Here is a 20,928-nt window from a genome sequence, read left to right on the forward strand (position 1 = left end):
AAAACTTTCTTTAAAATAAGATCACTGGATTTATGGCCAATGAAACACACTGAAGAATTACTGGAACACATGTCAATGTAAAATAAAGTTAGTATTTTCAAGAGTAGAAAGGCAGTAGGAACCATTCAACTTTTAGTTCAGTAGTTTGGACACATCCCAGGAATCTGGTCAAGTATACCACAGAAAACCTTATTTCTGAAAATTGCACCCCAGGTTTGTTAAAACCATATGTAACACACAACCTTTATTTCTGAAAGTGACCTAAGTAAATTGCTGCCATGTAGAACTTGATTTATTTCTAGTCACCCACCTGTAGGAGTGTAAGGGAAGATACTAAAGTCCTGGATCTGTAAAGACTGGCACAAAGAGCAAAAATAAGAACAAAATAAGATACTACAATGTTTCTAAGTTTTGAACATGTCTGAATTATCTTAAATACATTTATGCTGCAAAGTGATCAATGTGACAAGATTCAGGTTTGTGCGTCTTTGAGTAGACACACTGACAACACTTCTATGTGGGTTTGGCATCTCAGACATTATTACAAATAAATCACTTCTTAGTTCTTTTCAGTTTCCGTTATTTTAAAAACTTAACTGACTTCTACTTTTTGCTAAAGTTAGACCAAATTTCTCTTTCCTTCATGTGCTTTATTCCCTTTAAAATTGTCCTCAAATGTCATTTTGTCCATCAAACATTTTCCAATCATGTAGGAAAAAGTGAAAATGCGTACTTCTTCTAAACAACTGTATTCTCATAATCTAAGCCAGAACTTCAAATCGAATTTGTAAAAGTTACCAATCCCTTTGGTCTCTTGATCACAGTGACTTGTCTTTAATAGTCTATGCAAACTTACCGTGCAGAAGGGCCTGAGTTTAACAGACTCACTGATAAGAAAGAATTCTAATATTGTTGTGTTAATAATCCGAAATTTTAAAATACTCTTTACTATTCCTGTTTCATTATGATGACTCCCTTCTTTCACAAGATTTAATATAAATTTAAGTCTTCCAAATGACAAAATCATTTTAACTCCATGGCATCAGTAGTTTTAGAGAGTAATATTTCAGTTCAGTGTGAAAGCCATTCAAAGACATAATGGTTCAACTTGGGATCCAGTTAATTTTGCAACATTTTGAAGTGTTTGGGAAGCTGAATGGTCACTTGAAAATATTGTAGCAAGCATTTCTGTCTATGTAAAGCTAGACTCAGTAATCTAGCTGTAAGGTTGTTGTCACTGTGGGATTCATAATTCAAATGCAATGAATAATGACTGGCATTTCCCCTCATATTTGCTTCAAAGCCTCAACTACAGCTACAAAGAATTATGTATGGCTACAGGATGATATTGCTATGAGAGTTCTAGTATACAAGAATAGCATATCAATAAGTCAATCAACCTTCAATAACTAGATAAAGATGTGATAAAACTTTATAACAAAATATTCTAATTTTATAAAATTCTTGAATGGTTTCTTTGATGCTTATATTGAAATTGTAGGGGTGGAAATGTAAGAAAAAGGATGGAAGCATTAATCGTATTTATGTACATACATATATTACTAAAAACCAAAAGAAATACAGCAAAAAAAATGTACATATATATAAAAATATAGTGAAAAAAATATATATATAAAACTGCATGGTCTCACTCATATTCAGAACCTAAAAAACTTGAAATTCTAGAATTAGAGAGCAGAATCGTGGATAATAGCAGGTGGGACAATGGCAGGGCATGATTGAAGAAATGTTGGTCAAAAGATAGAAAATTTAAGATAGAATAGGGTCAAGAAGTCTGTTGCATAACATGGTGACTATAGTTGACAAAGTATTATTGAAAAATGTTAAGAGAGTGAATGTTTAGTGTTTTTGTAACAAAAATGACAATCACAGGGACTGGGGGTATAGCTCAGTGGTAGAACATTTGCCTGGCATGCACAAAATAAGTAAATAAACAAATATAAAAAAGACCATTTTGTGAAGTAATACATATTATAATTAACTAGATTTACTCACTTCCCAGTGTGTACATACTTTAAGATATCATGTTATACATGATAAACACATGCAATTTTATCTGTTAATTTAAATACATACATATATGCACTCCCCAACTCCAAAATTTCTATTGCAATAGTAGGAATTCAACCAATGTAAGATTAAAGAATGAAAAAGGAAAGAAGGAGAGGCAAAAAGAGAAAGAGCATGGAAGGAAAGGGAAGATGGTAAAGAAGAAAAGGAAGAAATGAAGACAGGGAACAGAAATAATCAGTTACTGTCAAATAACTGGAAGGGAAGGAATTATACACAGTAGAGTCTATTTATTAGGATATATTTAATTTTACTGTTATAAAGTACTTGACATTTCTCACCAGCATTGTTAGTTTTCAGGATCATCTCTAAACTCTCACCTACCATGACTCCATTAAGATAGAAGTGTGCTTTCCTTTTAAACTTCGTGACATTTTTCTATATTCCGTTATCTCACTCTTCATACAGGATGTGCAATTACTTGCCTACTTGTTATTCTCCTCTACAGAATTTTGAGGAATTAAGAGAGAAAATCCTTCTATTCTCTGCATTTCTGCCACTTGGCATAGAGTCTGGCACAGAGAGAGTAGTAACTAAGAGTTGGATAAGCAAATGGATTAATCAACACATGGCTGGACAAATGGATGGAATGAGTAGGGGAATGAGCAAGCCATGGATTTGCTAAGGCATACGGAACTACACACAATATAGTTTGGCTCTTGAACAGAAGGAATTGACATAAAATTTCACATGAGATTGATGTCTTCATTGTAGACTAGAACAGAATCAAATTACCCACTGTGTTATTCATACAGGTATGATAAATAAATGTGTGAGTTTACATAAAAGAGATATACACACAGAAATTTCTAGGTGGTTTCCTAAATATACATACCTGGCAAAATACAGGCTTATGGATACTGGAAAAAAATTGCAACAGCTCTTCTGAATCCCTGTAGTCACTAGGGAGTTTATCTATACAAAGGCACTTAGAATGAATGAGCTCTGAGGCCAATAGATTAACATCCATCCATTGTGCAAAGAGTGCTGATGCTCCCAACTGTTTACCCAATAGTTCCAATCTAGCCTTTGCAGCAAAGTCCTTTTTCATGTATTCCACAAATCCATAGCCTTTGGAATGGCCAGTAACTTCACTGTAGACCAGAAAACATCTCTCAATATTTCCATAAGTACGAACAAGTTCTTCAAACTCTTCTAATGTAAAAGAAATGGGCAGGTTGGTAATACATAGCAAAGCATCTGTGGGCTGGAGTTGAACTATCAAGTCTTTGCCTCGAAAAGAATATTGATGAAACATCTGAATTGCACTCTGGGCTTGTTCTCCATTCAATAAGGTAACAAAAGCTGGAAGATAATAAAGTGAATTAAAGAGGTTTTTTTTTTTTTTTTTTTTTTTTTTTTTTTTTTAACTGTGACCTACAGTAAGAAATACATTTAGGTCCACACACAATTTTTCTGAAACAAAATTATCATGAAATTATACCCCTATTATATGCAAAGTGCCAATTTTTAAAAATTTAATTTCACAGTTTTCTTAATGCTGACACCTCACTAAACTAATTCCATGGCCAATTGTTCAAATAGAACATATGAGAATTATATTAGGAGTTCCATTGTAAAATCCAACCACATACTGAGAGGTTTTTTGGTAATCTCCAATATATGGAGATATAATTTTTCCCCAACGTGTGATACAAAAATTTTATGAAACCTTCATTAAAAAAATGAAGGTATAGAAAAAAGACCAACTGCCCAAAGGAGGAGAGCCAGTTCTCATTAACTCACACATGTATTTTCTTAAACTCAGATGACTTAGATTGATACAACCCACCAATGATATACTTTGGTATACTTTTATGAATAATATCTAATGAAAAAATCAAGATTCTGATCTTCTTAGACAAAGAGCCTAATTTTAAACCTGGTAAAACAATAAAAAAAATCTGTCCTCTCTACCTAATGAAATCATTCCAGCATCAAACAACAAATTCGTATAATTTATACAATAAAAATACAATATAGCCAGGTATGGTAGTGCACACCTATATTCCCAGGAGGGAATACTCAGGAGGCTGAGGCAGGAGGATCACAAGTTTGAGGCCAGCCTCAGCAACTTAGCAAAATCTTGTTTTAAAATAAAAATTTTAAAAGGACTGGGATGTAGCTCAGTGGTAGCACACCACTGGGTTTGATCCCTTGTACCATTTCCCCAAAATGATATAAACATAAGGTTCTAAATCAGTGAAAAAATCTTATATCTATTAAATTTTTAGCCATGTTATTTTATCTATTTTCCTAATAAAATAAAAATATTTTGAGCAATTTTCTAAGAAAATTGGAAAGCCCCTTATTAAAAGAAATAACACAGGACAATCCACAAATTATAAGTAAGTTGCTCTCCAGAAAGTTCCTCTCTTCCACTCCATTGGAAACATACAGTGGAGTTATTCCATATAAGCATTTAATTTACCCAAATTCAATTAGAACAGCAGGATAATGAGTTGTATATAGAAAATATGTACATAGCAAGAAAGGAAGGAAGAATATAAATAGCATGGGTAATTCTGCCTGTCATTTCAATCTGTTCTTCCCTCAACTGGTCTTAGTGCACATGTAGCTGGCTCTCAGTGTGAGCATCTCACCACACTGAGTATGAAGCTAACGTTTAAAAAAAACAGTTTTCATTTAATGTGGTCTCCAAATGCAAGGAAATCATTGCCAAAGGAAGAGCCAACTCTTCCAACACTAGAGAAAAAATAGCTTTGCCATCCTTATTGAGAGAATATCTCTTGGTTTCCAACACTCTTTTTAAATGATTTAAGTTATGTTGACTGTATATCTTCTTTCACCCCTTTTGCTGATATAAAATATTGTTTAACTCTATTCCCTAAAACATGCAAATAAACCAACCGACAGTTTGTAAATTCTGGTTGTGTTCCTAATATCAGCCATAAAATCATCAGTTTATATTTGACTTGAATTCTCAAGGCATTTGGAACTGTTGAACGTTCCCTTTATTAACTTCCTTGGTGTACTCTTTCCTGGGTCTCGAATACCCAACCTGTCTGAGCACTCCTTCCTGTTTCCTTTGTTACATCTTTCTCCTCTGTGCAGCTATAAGGTAACTCTCTCCTGGGTGTCCTTCCTGGCAGATTCACACATGGAAACACCCATGTGCCTGTACCCAGCAGCTCCAGCACAGTCCCTCTTCTCTCATGCTACACCTTCTTTCCTCGGGGCAATCGAGTCTCCTCTCACTGGATTCAATATTATGTGACAAGCACCATGTTAGGCACTGGAAATGCACTGGAGAACAAACAGGTAAGAGTCCTTTCAACATAGAGCTCGCACTCCCATAGGGAATACAAAATGTTAAATGATGAGTCACAAATGTGTTATCATCAAAGAGGAAGTCGGAGGGACTACGAGAGCGATTAAATACAGCAAATAACCCAGTCTGGAGGTCCAAGAGGGCATCCTGTACCCTAGTAACTCCCAAATCAAGGTTTCCAATCTTCAGTTCCATACACACACACATTCCCATCTGAGTGTCCAAACATTATTCATGACCTTCATCCGACTGCCACCAAGAAAAACAAAAACAAAAACTCAATACTGCTCATCTTCCTTTGTTCCCTATTTTAGCTAGTAACCTCACACTCACAAATCAGAAACCTGGGAATTACCCTAGACCCTGTCTCCTTCATCTCCCGCATAAAGAGTTCTCAAATTCCATCCTTCAATAGGTCTTGAATCCATCCTCTTTACTTTGTCCCTCTAGCTTTTCCTCCTTTTAATCCTTTTTTTTTTCACAATGACAATAAAGCACTCTCTCAAAAACAGAAGCTTAATTGTGTCTGTTTACTGCCCAGACGGCAATGGTTTGGTATTACCAACGCAGCCGCAGCCGGCTCAGCCAACACGCCCTGCGAGGTCTTTCCCAGTCTGACTCCAGCCTTGCTGATGGCTGAACTCCCTCCCCTCCCCACACAGTTCTCTATTCTCCAACAATACTGAATTATCTGTAGCTCCCCATGAACATGAAGTTGTTTCAGGCATCTGTACGTTACACATGCAGTTCCCCTGCTACAAGATCCTGCTTCTTCAGCTACTTGGTTGAATTTCAAATTCAGCTCAAGGACTGCTGCATCTGGGCCTCCAGGAAGCCTTCCCTGATGTTGCCTTCCAGCTGGAGTTCACCAGTCCTGGTTTTACAAGGCCTGCGTATTTTAAACATTGCTTGAATTGTTGCATGTATCAGACTACATTGTAAAATAATTTGTTTAGATGCCTGATACCCTACTAAACTGTAAACTCCTGAAATTACTAATGACTGTATCCCCACCAACTGCCACAGTCATGACACATGGTGAGTGCTAGATAAATGAATAAATGCATGCATCCACAGAGCAATAATACATTTAAAGTGACAATCTCTTATTTTTCTTCCTTTTGGTATATGCATTTGCTCAACCCAAGTAAGAGATTTTATGGTAGAAATTAAAAATTTTAAATTGCAAGCAGTAGGAAAAAAGGTCACTTTTCCCCTTATATAGCTTCTTCCATTTCTTTCAAAGATCACAAATTCACTAAAAGCAATAAATTTTTCTCACATTGGCTCTGGTGGAAGTGGCAGATGCCATTTTAAAGTGGAAAGCTCATGAGGGAATTCAGAATTAATTCTCTCTCTTTTCCTGTGTTAAATATTCCACAGTTGGTCCCAACTGTTAGACAAGTCATTGCTTGCCCTACTAATTAACTCATTATTGGGACAAATATGATGGAAAGCATGCCAAAAAAATTTCCCCTAATATATCCTACTTTAGTTTGGTTTAGCACCAGCCCCCCTGGTGCTGTGGCTTAAACCCAGGACTTCACAAGTGCTAGGTAAACGCTCTACCCCAGAGATACATCCCCAGTTCTAGTGTTTGTATTTTAATACAATAATTTTCTCATATCTACTATAGAAAGCTCTGGTTATAGTTCAGGACTGTAATTATCTTTTATCACTCTACTTATTAATTATACATTTTCCAGATGCCATCATTGCTAATGAAATTCAAGGAAACACCATTTACTACAGTTAATGAAGTTTTTTGTTGTGTTATTTTAGTGGGTGACTTAGGGCTTACAGTGCATCTTCAACATATCACAGTCCACTGCCAAGTAATATTATGCACTTCATGTATAACTAGTACAGGAACTTTACAACACTGTACTTCCGTATCTCCCCTCCCAGTCTTTGTATTATTGCCTATTACTCATGTTATTTCAACAAGTGTTATAAATTTAAAAATACAGTATTGTTATTTCTACTCTAAAGAGTCCATTATCTTGTACATAGATTTAAATATTAAGAAAAAGTCTTTACCCACATGACCATATCTGGTACTTGTGTTCCTCTGTGTGCGTGTGTGTGTGTGTGTGTGTGTGTGTGTGTATGTGTAGTTTCAGATTTTTATCTAGTATCATTTTCTCCCTGCTTGAAGAACTTCCTAAAATATTTCCTACCATGCAGGTTTGATGACAATTCTTTCAGTATTGTTGTATGACTGAAAAACACCTTCATTTTACCCTAATTTAAAAAAAGATATTTTCAATGGGTAAAGAGTTCTATACTGACTATTTTCATTTTCAACAAAGGAAAAAAAAAAATGTTGTCCTTTGGTCTTCTCATTTGTATGGTTTCCATGAAATCTGTAACATCTTTATCTTTGTTTCTCTAAACATCTTTTTTTTTCTTCCTGCATTTAAGATTTCCTTTTTAATGTGAATTATAAGCCATTTGATTGCAATGTGCCTTGTAGTTCTCTTTATACATTTGTGCTTGAGGTTAAGTTAATCAGCTTAGAGTTTTCATCGATTTAGAAAACTTTTAGCCATTAATTCTTTACAGACTTTTATCTGTTTTACCATGGCCACCAACATCCTTTCTGCAGATTCCAGTTATTACAGTATTGGGACTCTTGAAGTTGTCCCACAGTTCACTGGTTAAATAATTCATATTTTATAGTCTTTTTTCCTCTATGTTTCATCTTCAATAATTTCATTTGTTACCTTTAAATTCACTAACCTTTCTTCTGCAGTATCTACCCCACTGCTAATTGTAGTTTTCATCTTTGGGACTGTGATTTGGTAAATTTTTAAAATATGCCTCTACTTAACATGTTCAATCTTTATTAGAATTTCTTGTACATAAAGAACAGTTATAAAAACTGGCTTAATGTCTTTCATTAATTTAAGTGCATCAATTCCAGGTCAGTTTTGATTGATTTTTCTCCTCATAATGGTTTGTACTTCCTTTTAAAAAATTTATATATATATACATATATATATATATATTTACATATATATATTTACATATATATATACACATTTAGTTGTAAATGGATACAATATCTTTATTTTATTTATTTTTTTATGTGGTGCTAAGGATCAAAGCCAGCGCCTCAAGTGTGAAAGGCAAGAGCTCCACCTCTGAGCTACAACCCCAGTCCCAGTTTGTACTTTCTTGCTTCTCTGCAATGTCTGATGATTTTTTGTTGGATGCCAGATATTGTACATTTGGTCTTGTTTGAGTGCTAGATACTTCTATATTTATACAAATACTCTTGAGTTTTGTTTTAGGGTATGGTTACACTATCGGGAAACAGTTGGATCTTTCCTGGTCTGCTTTTAAGTTTTACTAGGTAGGTCAAGAGCATCGTTGGTTTAGAAGCAATCTTCCCCCCTCCTGAGGGAAAACCTTTGTTATTTTTCCTAGTGCTGTATGAAACGAAAGGTTTTCTTTTTGCTCATTCAGGGTATCATTCTGGCTGGTGGATATAACACTACCTCTGTCCTATGAGCTAGAAGACTGTTATTTCTAATCCCTTTGTCAATACCTAGTGACACTGAAGTTTTGTGTACCCTATGACACAGCACTTCAACTGCGGGGGAAACAGTTGGGATGCACAGGTATTGCAACATTGTAACACTAAATGCCTATCAGAAATGGGTACACTAATTGTGACAAATTTATGTGAAAACATGTAGCAGTTTAAATCAATGAACTAGAGTTATATGTATCAACATGGGAAGATCTGAAAGGCAATTTAAAATTTTTTTTTTTATTTTTACAGACTGCATTTTGATTCATTGTACACAAATGGGGTACATCATTTTCATTTCTATGGTTGTGCGTGATGTGGATTCATACCATTCGTGTAATCATACATGTACATAGGGTAAGATGTCTGTCTCATTCCACCATTTTTCATACCCCACTCCCTCTCATTTCCCTCTACATAATCTAAAGTTCCTCCATTCTTCTCTCACCCCTAACTGCCCCCCCCCCATCCTGGCAATGTTGAGTGAAAAATAAAAAATAAGCAAGATGCCAAAAGAAAATTTAGAATACCATTTATGTAAAGTTAAAAAATACCATTAGTTGTACCTAGATATAGTAAAATTACAGGTATTAATCAAGATACTGTGATAACAGTTCCTCAATTTTAACGATGTAACAAAACAAAAGGTTTTCTTTTTGCTCATGCTGATGTGAAGGTAAAAAAAGGAGGCTTTGCTCATTACAACCACTCTGGAACTTGCGTTGAAAAAGTTCTCTAACCTTCCCCAATAACTTGGCAGCAGGATCAGCAAGCAGAAAATCACATGGTGGCTCTGAAGCTTTCCACCTAGAAGGCATACATGCCATTTTCACCCACTGTATTTATCAAAATGCAAATTGCATGTCCACTCTGACCTTCAAAGAGGGACTGGGAAATACTATCTTATCTCATGCCCAGAAGGAAAAAAACAGTCTGCGAACAGCTCTACTGACTACCACAATGTAATGCAGAAATTGGAAAATAGGTATCAAATTCTTCAGTGCTACCAGGAGGTGAGGAGAGGGGGGAAGAATAGAATTGAGGGTAATAGAAACTGGATTTCATCTTTCTATGCAATGCTTCTTTTTACTGTTTTTTTTTTTTTTTTAAATTTGAAATAATTAATAGATCTATGTTAGGGTTCTAGCATGTATATTCCCCCCCACTCCGAAATCTTACCTGTTCGTTTATTTCTGTCCACATAACAGTACTTTAACTCATAATCTTTTAACAAATCATGAACTTCCTGAAAAAGAAAAAAAAAAAAAAACAAACAAACATGAATTCAATAAGCACCCAAATTCAGTTAAGGGCTAATGCAGCTCGACTAGCCTACCCCAACTAGCACCATCCCTAGGGCCCCGCCCCATGTAAAAAAAAAGAAACCTTTTGTGAATTCTCCCTAATACTTATTTAAATTAAAGACAGGAAGGTCCACCAGATATGGCACCAGCCTGCACATCCAAATATATTCCCCCGTGCAACCCCTCCCCATGGCCATGCTCCTGCTCAAACGGTACGTTTACGGTCTCATGAGTGTAGCACACACTGTCTCCATTCTGTATTTCTGCTCACACTTAGGCCTTGACCTAGCATGGGGTAAACAAATCACTAAAGGTCTCAAACTTTGTCTAGAATCCCATGCATGCTTTGAAATCCCAGTTCAAATGTTCTTTCATGAAGTTGCTTCTGATAATTTCCCATAGAATGTGACTTCATTCTTCTTGATGTAAACAATAGTCATAATTTTATTCCTCTTATGGAAATAAATATAATATTTATTTCTATTTTGTATGCTACATACAGAGGTAGTATAGTATACACACCTGTAAATTTTTTAGCATGAATAATGCAGAATAAGGAAATATACATTGTATTTCTTGTAATACACAATTTGTAGATTTTTAACTTAGAAATCCCTTGTTATAAACTAACTAACAACCATTGAAGTACAGTATGTAGTTTCAATTTATTTCCCATTGGCTCCTAATAGTACTTGAGTATAGGAACTTTATTTTATGTATTTCTATATAACCTGTATTGCTTTGCATAAGACAGGCATCCAAATATACATTAAAATAAATGTATTTGAATTGATATATGGCCTTAAAGATTTTATTTATAATATGTAACAGATTCAAAGGAATTAGACTATCACATAGGTGGACATTCAGACCCCACACTGGAGAGTTACAACTGACCTGTTCTATATAACAATAACTAAACATACACAGGTGTTTGTATAAGTATATAACCTAAATCCTTAATTCAGTAACAATGATTCTTATTATTGCTATATTATAGTTAAAACTTATTTAGCTTTCAGTAGGTATAAGGCACAGAACCTGTTTCTTTTTTAAAATATTTTTTAGATGTTGATAGACCTTTATTTTTATTCATTTATTTATATGCAGTGCTGAGAATCAAACCCAGTGCCTCACACATACCACTGAGCCACAACCCCAGACCCTGAACGTGTGTCTTTAATTAAAAATCAGAAAAGCAGAGTAGAGGGGAGTCAAGTGGCTGAAGTCATACAGTAGCAACTTGCTGAGTGGAGATTTACCACAGCCGGGTGCTGGGACCACCCACTTCACCTCTATGGCATGCTGCCTTACCTCCAGTGTTAACTTTCAAAACAGCACACCACCATCCACAGTTAAAAAAACAATTGTAACTTGGTTTAACAGCTATTCAATTATAAGAGTAATTCTCATAAAAAATAATCATAAGAACAGTATAGAAGAGGAAAATAAGAAGACAGTTACAAGTTCAGAAATATTTTCCTTTTTAACCCAGTGAAAGAGGAAAAGAAGAGTGATATAAAAATGTAAAGTTGGATGAAAAAAAGATCACCTATCATGTGAAAAATAAAGAGGATTATTTAGTAATGCTTATTAATAAGTTGTATTAGAAATGTTTTAAAATGTGTACATGTGTCAAGTTTTTAAAATATTGTTTGCTGATACATATGGTACTATAATCAATATGCAGAGTATTTTATTACTATGATAATTTCTTGTATGCTTCAAATTTTTTTGAACTTATGAAAACTTATACTGCATTCTTCATTAAGAAAAACATAACTTCTCAGGCGCATAACGTAATACATCTTGCCAACTGACTGATATGCAGCAGGTTTTGTCTGAAGGGATCCAATGTATTCTTTTAGTTGTACAGAACTAATCTTCTTTTCTCTGGTGAACAGCTGTCAAGTGTGAGATAAAGAAAACATGATACTGCTCTTCATATTATCACGTTTCTATAAACAAATGACATGTTATGTTACTCAATTAGCTGAGAGAATTACCTAAGAGAAAGCATCAATATTCAGAGACATATTTTGCAACTTAGAAATTTTATTTTGAAACCATTCATATTTTTAATCATAGCTTTTCTATGTGTCAGATGTGGGATATGGAATTTGCTAACTAAGACAATTTGCAAAGCTTCCTACAAAGAAAAAACCAATTACTTTTTCTCCATGCCCTGGTTGTTTTGACCCAGGCAAAAGTAGGTCACCCCTCAATTTGAGCCCTGGTAAGTTGGCCAAATTAAAAACTTAAAACCTGAAAGAGAGTCCCAATAACCATTTGCCAAAATTCTACAGTGCTCTGCCACAAAGTACTGAAAGGACTACAATTATAGCTCCCTATAACTGATCTGGCTTTATGACATTCCTATCAATTTACAAACTAATTTTAAAGTAGTACTTTTGATGAAAACCCTTTGTTCTCTGATCAGCAATATCATTTGTGAATTTCTTAGAGCAAGAGAAGTTTAACAAAATTGATATTAAGTAGTTTTAGTAATATATTTCCAGATAGGATTCGCCACCACTCCCTGAAGCTAAATGAAAAGTTTTGCCCATACACAATGTTTTCCGCAATGACACCCCACCCCACCAAAAGTTAACCATTGTTCTGGCTGGCCTGGCCTTCTTCCTAAATGAAAGTCGGCCTTAGCTAGAAACCTGAATCGCATTGTTGTCTCAGCCCTTCACAGACTTTGTTTTTATTATTAGAACAAGGCTTTCATAGATTAAAGTACACTACTTTTAAATCTCACTGCCTTGGATTTGAAGAAGGAAATTGATATTTTTGCTGGGGCTGGGGAGATAGCTCAGCCAGTAGAGTGCTTGCCTTATAAGCACAAGGCCATGGGTTCGATCCCCGGCACCCAAAAAAAAAAAAAAGAAAGAAAGAAAGAAAGATATTTTTGCTACTTTTGTAAAAAATTTTAAGTAACTTGATAATATGAAAAGATTATCCATAATACAAAATTATGAGGCATAATAATGAAACATACCCAGTAACTCAAGGACTACAAGTCTGAGGATAGGAACACGGGTACCACTGTTGCATCCACCTTTGCGTCTTCCCAATCCCATCCCTCTGCTTTCCCCCTTACACAGCTGTGCATTTTATGCAGATACGGATCCCCAAACAACATATTTTTTCATATTACTTATTTTTGAGCTTTGTAAAAATGGTATAATGCTTTTTAATCTTCCGTGCCTTGATAGTTATAATCAATTTGTTTTAACATTCACTTATATTTCATGTGGCTGTCACTCATTTATTCAATGAATTTGATATTTCATTCAAAACCTCTAGTATGACTTATGTCTCCATTTTTCTTTCAATGAATATTTGCTTTGCTTCACCATTTAAAAAATAAAACTCTATTGCATTCTTATAAATATTACTTATCTCCTGGCATTCATATACAAAAGGTTTTCAAGGAGCAAAATTCCTGGACTGTCTGCATGTAAATGACTCACTTTATAAGAAATTGAAAACTTGTTTTCCAGACTAGCATGCCAGTTCACATTCTCACCACACACATACAGATAGAAAAGCCCTGCTGATTCATATCCTCTCTATGTTTGGTTAGAAACTAAAGCTTTGACAATTTGGTGTATATAAAATTATGTTTTATTGTGTCTTACTTTGTATCCTGATTAATAAGGTAGGACATCGTAATGGTTAGTTTTATGTGTCAATTAAACTATAGTATCCAGTTATTTAATCAAACACCAATCTAGATGTTGCCATGGAAGTGTTTTGCACATATGGTTAAATGTTTACAACCAGCTGATTTAAGTAACCGAGAAATTGCCTTAGATAATGTGGGTGGAGCCTCATACACTTAAGGGCTTTAAGATCAAAATTAATGTTTCCTGGCATAGAAATTCTACCTAAAGACTACAGCAGCTAGGTGCAGTAGTGGACCCCTGAGGAGGCTGAAGCAGGAAAATCAGCAACTTGGCCAAACCCTTAGCAACTTAGAGAGACCATCTTTAAATAAAAAATAAAACAGGGTGGGGATGTAACTCAGTGGTAAAGTGCCCCTGGGCTCAATTTCCAGAAAACAAACAACAAATAAAAAAAAAAAAAAAAAAAAACTAAACCAAATACCAAACTACACCATTAACAGCAGCCTGAGTTTCCAGCCCAAGCCACTTCCTACAGATCCCAGCCCCCACAACCATGGGAGCCATTTCCTTAAGATAAATCTTTATACACACACATAAATATTTTACTGTGCGTATATCCTGTTGATTTTGTTCCTGCAAAGAACTCTAAGTATTATAGGCATCTTTTCATGTTCATTTGACAATTCTTTATTTCGTCTTCTTAAAAAGCACATCACTATTGCCAGTTTTTCTATTCTGCTTGTTTTTTTTACCCCTCTGAAGAATTTTTTAAAAACACCTGAATACCAATCCTTTGTAATTAATGGAATTATAACTATACTCCCCTAGTAGTATGTGGTCTGTCATTCTATTTATTTTCAAGGACTTTTGGTGAAGTTTTTCATTTGTCACTCTTTTCCCTTAAATTTGTGGGGTTTGTGCCTTAAGAAGTCCTTTGCTATCCAAGTGGACATTTTCTTTTGTTTTCCAATAGTTTTGATTTTTTTTCACATTTCAGTGTTTAGTCAGTTTGGAAGCAGTTTTCATATAGTGTTAGGTAGGATTTTTTCTTCTCTATATGGAAACCAATTTTATTTTTTCCCCATATGAACAACCATCAAACCACAGTTCTTTCCTTGATGACAAGCAGAGCTGTCCCTCTCCAATATCAAGTTCTCAGATATACATGAATCTGTTTGCCTCTTGCTACTGTCCCATTTGACATTCTGTCTTGTGCTAATATTATACCATCTTAAGGGACATAGCTTTGTGATATCTGATAAATCAAATACCCACTTCTATTACTGCTGTTTCTAGTTTGGGGCTATTCGATATAAAATCAGGAATCAAATTTGAGTAAAATATACATAGGAGTATAATTGTGGAATTATATGGCAGGTATATGCTATAGTTTGAATACAGTTTATCCCCTGCGAAACTCATGTTGCACTTAATCCCCATTGTGAGGTATTAAGAGGATGGAAACTTAATCTGATAATGGTTTTTAGAGGTTGGGCCTTTGAGATGTGATTAGGATCAGGTAAAGTCATCAGGGTGGAACCTGGATGACTGAATAATGGTGATTTTATAGGAGAGAGAAACCAGAAGATACACATGAATGCTCCCTATCTCCATAGGATGCCCTGTGCTGCCTTGGGTCTTTGCCAGCAAGAATGTCATCACCACACTGGGCCTCAACCTTGGACCAGAACTATGAGCCAACATAAGCCTCTTTCCTCTATAATTTAACCAGGCTTAAGTTGTTTGTTTGTTTGTTTTGAAAAAGAACTAATATAGTATTTGTTTATCCTTAATGCAAACAAGCAGTTTTCTAAAAATTATGAAACAACTTGTACATGTTCCAGCAGAACATGATTTCCTATTGCTCCACATCCTAAACAACATTTGATTATCATCTGTTATTTTAGTTTTACCCATTCTGGTGAGTGTGCAAGTGTATCCAACTATGGTCTTAGTGCACTTTTCCTTGATGGGTAATGATGTTTGGAACTTTCATTTATTTACTGGTCATTTGGCTATCCCTTTTGTGGGTGAAATGTTTGTTTTGCTCTTTTTCCTATCCAATCTATCATACTTTCTTTTCTGGTTAATGTTTTTTGTGTCCTATGTAGAAATTGTTACCTACTCAAAGTCATACATTATTGTTTCTTCTGGAAAGTTTATATTTTTTTTTGTTTTTAATTTTTAAAATTTATTCTTTTCAGATATACATGATGGTAGAGTATGTTCTGACATATTATACATGCATGAAGTATAACTTATTTTAATTAGGATCCATTCTTGTGGTTGTAAATGATGGGGAACTAAACTGGTTGTGTATTCAGACATGAACATAAGAAAGTTATGTCCAGTTCATTCTATTGTCTTTCCTATCAACATTTACATTTAGGTGATGATTCATCTTTAAAACTTTTTCTAAAAGGTTTTAGGTAGGGAGTCAATTTTTGGTATATGATTATCCAACTGCTCTAGCATCATTTATTGGAAAGACCGTTCTTACCCTTGACGAACTGCTGAATTGCATGTGGGTTAATATCTGAACTCTCTAGTGTGTTTCACTGGTCTATGTGTCTAGTCCTTGTACCAATAACACAGCTAAATACTGTGTTATTACTGCAGCTTTAAGTAAGTTTTGAAACCTCATTGTCTTTCAACTTTTTTTTCTTCAAAATTATTAGTTTCCATGAATAAAAAAAAACTTACTAGGATTTTGAATGGTACTGCACTGACGGTGAAGATCAATTTGAGAAGTGACATCTAAATTAAAATGAGTCTTCCCATTCATAATTATGGAATGCTCTTCCATTTATTTTCATCTTTAATTATTCTCTGAAATATTTATGGTCTTCAGTATAGAGATTTTACATTTCTTTTACTAAATTTATTGTATTGCATTTCATATTTTGATGTTATTTTATATTGATTTAAAATTTTAATAAACTTTTAGCAATTGCTAGTACATAAAAGTATCATTGATATTTACATATTGGCCTTGCATATATCAATTCTTGCTAAACTTACTGAATTCTTTTTTCTTTTTAAGTTGTAGATGGACACAATACCCTTTATTATTATTATTTATTTATGTGGTGCTGAGGATTGAACCTAGTGCCCCATGCACACAAGGCAAGTGCTCTACCACTGAGTCACAACCTCAGCCCCCGACTTACTGAATTCTGAATTCTGATAGTTTGTCGATTCTTTATTTTTTATATACACAATCATGTCTGAAAGTAGACAGTTTTGCATCTCTCTTTTTTATTTTTGGACATTATTTATTTAGCTGCATTGTGCTAGCTAGCATTTATTTCCAGTAGAATATTGACTAGACATGGTCCCAGTATTGTTCCTAATCTCAGAGAAAGTTGTCAATAATATCTTGCCACTGAATGTTATTACTTTTGATTTTACTAGATGACCTTTAAGTTGAGGGAGTTTCCTGGGTACGAGTTTTTATTACAAATAGATATTCAATTTTGTCCAGTGCTTTTTCTGCATATGTTGAGATAACCAAAATCCTATCTTCATGCCGATAATCTCCAAATTCTTATTCAAATTCTTTCTTATGCTCTTATTTTTTGCTTTGAACTGCATTTTTTTTTGCTTTGAATACTTTTTGGGGACTCAACATAGGGCTTATCATATAATACCTTTCATGATATTATCTAAGTAGACATGACATCAATTTTAACTTGGCTAAATTTTTAACTGCTTTCAGAGAAGTTGATTTGCTGGAAGTTCATTTGAAGACCAAGTTTCTTGCCAGAAGAACATTTTTATTTGGCCTAAAAAATAATAATATACTTACAGCATTGTTATTAGCGGGAAAATAATGGTAATGTACTAGTTAATTGCTTTATCCCTTGCACTTCAGAGACATTATCTCATTTGATCCTACCAATCCTAAAAGCTGAGTTTTATTGCTCTAAGTTTAAAGATGAGGGCATTGAGACTTAGAGAAATTGACTGACTTTTTCCAACTGCACGTGATGAAGCTGGGGTTCAACCCAGGCCAACAGACTCTAGAGAAAACACAATGAACTACTAGACTATATTGTATCTCATATATCACTTTATGAAAATAAAGTCCACAAAATAGTCATTCCTATCACATTCCTGTATCTCACTGCATCACTGAACTCCTAACCTTAGAATAGGATACAGCAAAAACAAAGTTTGGAATGCCTACCATGCAAATTCCTTGGAGATGAGAACAAAAGCAACATAACTTCTTTTTGACAACTAGACATCTGACTGCATCGTGCCCTCATTTAAATATTTCAGTGGCTCCTCATTTCCCTTAAAATAAAATCCCAGTTCCTTAATATAGCCTATGCATTTTTAATCATGCATTTCGGCTTAATGTGCCAGCCTTAAGTTTTACCACTGTCCCTCTCAAACTCTGCCACCATGGACTTAATTTTTTTCTTGTCTTTAGGCCTCAGTACATCTTTTTCACCCCCACCATTGTTGCTGTTTATTTTCAAAATCACACATTACACACACACACACACACACACAAAACATTCAATCAAAAATTTATTCAACAAATCCCCAGTTTTTTCAGTCACTAAAAATAAGGAATAATTCACAAATATACATGTCATCCTTGCAGAGGGGCCATACCATGCTAATCTTCTCTGTATCATTCCAATTTCAGTATATGTGCTGCCAAAGCGAGCCCAGGACTTGGTACGTCTTTTTTACTATGACCATGGAGATTCTATACCTTGTCTTCCTCTTCTCCTAACTACCTTCTTTCTCCCATGGTTTCAGGGCTTAGAGCATTTCCTTGTGTTTCCATAGTGTATTTCATTTTCCCATCCTCAACCATTCATATTTTACCTGTTTATATACTGCATCTTAATTACACTGTAGGCTTAGTAACAGTGAATACTATGTCACTGTTTTGTGTGTAAAAAAATCTCCAAGATCCAATACAGTCTGCCAAATAATAGACCTTCAATATTTATTAAATGCATACATAATTATTTCCAGATTGCTTTATCAACTCCATTTTTCCTGAGATTATTTTCTAGTCTTCATGTAAATAAATATATGTTTTAAAGTGCTCAAAAGAAAATCTGAAAATATAGCTTATATTTACCAAATACATAACTCAGTTCTGGAAAAAAAATATACATAAAATTAGTTAGCATTACATATCCATCTCTGAGTTTTTCCTTGCAGATATAATGAGAAACAGGACTTAAATCTCCAAAAGTTAGATTTAGATAGTTATCTATCCCAAAGAATAACTACATATAAATCACAATCTCTTTCTTCATTAATGGGCAAAATAACTTCCTTTCAAATATCACCTCCATGTACTACTGTATTCATTTTCTATTTCTGTGAATAAATGACCACACATTAGGCTGCTTAAAACAACACATATTTATTATCTCATAATTCTGTAAGTCACATATCCAGAAAGTCTCTAGTTCTATTTAGGATTTCCCAACCAAAGCTGGCTAGGCTTTTATCTGGAGGCTCTGAGGAAGAATCTCCTTCCACTCATTAAAGACAGTTAATAGAATTCAGATCCTTGTGATTATAGAACTGAAATTTCTATTTTCTTGCAGCCTATCAGCTGCGGATCACTCCAGCAACTAGCGATTACTACAAATCCTTACAGTAGACACTCCATCTTCAAAACCAGCTCTCCTGAATTATATCTTTCCTGTGCTTCAATTCTCTCTGACATCTCCTTTTTGCTACAAGCCTGAGTAAGCACTACTTTTATGGGGCTCATGGGATTAGGCTAATCATACCTAGTAATGTCATTTTTTTTTTCTTGGTACCAGGGATTAATAACCACTGAGCCACATTCCCAAGTCCTTTTTATTTTTTTATTTTGAGGCAGGGTCTCACTAGATTGCTTACAGACTTGCTAAATTGCTAAGACTGGCTTAGAATTTGTGGTCCTCTTGCCTCAGTCTCCCAAACCACTGGGATTACAGGAGTGTGCCACCATGCCCAGCTAGTAATGTCACTTTCGACTAACCCTAAATCAACTGATTAGTAACCTTAATTAGTTCAGCAACAATTCATTTTTACCATGTAACATATCAACTGCACATATAACACTCCATCACAGTTATAGTCCTTTGGATTAGGGCAGAAAATTTAGAGGGATTGTTTTTAGAATTCTGGCACAACTGATACTACTACTAACAGATATCTTTTACTATATGCTTACATGTACTGTACACAAGCTATCTTAATATCTCAGGTTTCAAAGCTCAAGCAGATTTTGGAGAGCACCTACACATGAAGGAAGCTTACACAGAGTATCAGAACCCAAAGTGAGGAGGCCTTCACACGGGCAGAGCAACTCTGAGCAGAGATGGAACCCAAGCTGTGAGGCGGGTATGTGCATGGGGAAGAGGCAGGCATTTGCAGGGGTGATGGGAAACTGAATATGTAAAAGGGAGTTGACCAAGTAATATATTAAGGATAATGAACATCAAATTTCTATTAGAGAAAGGAGTTACAAACAGGCAATGGAAGGAAGTCATACAGAATGAACTGTAGGGTGTTGGGTTTGTTTTTTTCTTTTTTCTTTTGTGGTGCTAGGGATCAAATGCTTTATGCATTCTAAGGAAGTGCTCTACCACCAAGCTATACCCCAGCCCATGCACTGTAATTTGATTTCAGAGTAAATTCATCACTTTCAATGTATAGACAGGGATAAATACATATGAGTAAGCACAGGCACACATTTATAGCTGTTCTATCGAATGAACTGCTCCCACTAAAACCCAATGCAATGAGAAATCTAGATCCCAGACCTTGGCTTCTGAAGTAGTATTTTCCCCCCAAAGAAATCAGGCACTTTAATAGCACAAAAAAACATTAGAAAAACATCATGAAGACATGCTAAAAGATAACTAATCAAAACTGCAAGGTCGTGAAAAAAAGGAAAGGCTGAGAAACTGTTACTGAATGGAGATATAAGGAGACAAGGTGACTAAAAGAAACATGGTACCTTTTATTGGATTCAGGAGCAGAAAAAGGGCATGAAAAGAACTAATGAAATCCAAACAGCCTATAGTTTAGTTAATA

The 20,928-nt window shown here is 34.8% G+C and overlaps 1 protein-coding gene and 1 non-coding gene across 3 annotated transcripts in view; both read right to left on the reverse strand.

Annotated features, from left to right (window-relative positions):
* Window positions 1-20,928, reverse strand: part of Raver2 (ribonucleoprotein, PTB binding 2) — a 78,293-nt gene that overhangs the window by 47,189 nt on the left and 10,176 nt on the right. For both annotated transcript variants that reach the window (XM_047540354.1, XM_047540344.1), the window contains exons 2-3: window positions 10,101-10,167; window positions 2,927-3,396 (exon numbers count right to left, since the gene is read on the reverse strand). In XM_047540354.1, coding sequence (XP_047396310.1) covers window positions 2,927-3,396; window positions 10,101-10,167 — 537 coding nt within the window. The remainder of the gene's footprint in view (window positions 1-2,926; window positions 3,397-10,100; window positions 10,168-20,928) is intronic.
* Window positions 18,433-18,544, reverse strand: LOC124968344 (U6 spliceosomal RNA). The gene has a single exon (XR_007105682.1). It is a non-coding gene; the product is annotated as a U6 spliceosomal RNA (small nuclear RNA).

This window comes from Sciurus carolinensis, chromosome 1 (assembly GCF_902686445.1).
Source record: "Sciurus carolinensis chromosome 1, mSciCar1.2, whole genome shotgun sequence".
Taxonomy (NCBI): Eukaryota; Metazoa; Chordata; class Mammalia; order Rodentia; family Sciuridae; genus Sciurus; species Sciurus carolinensis.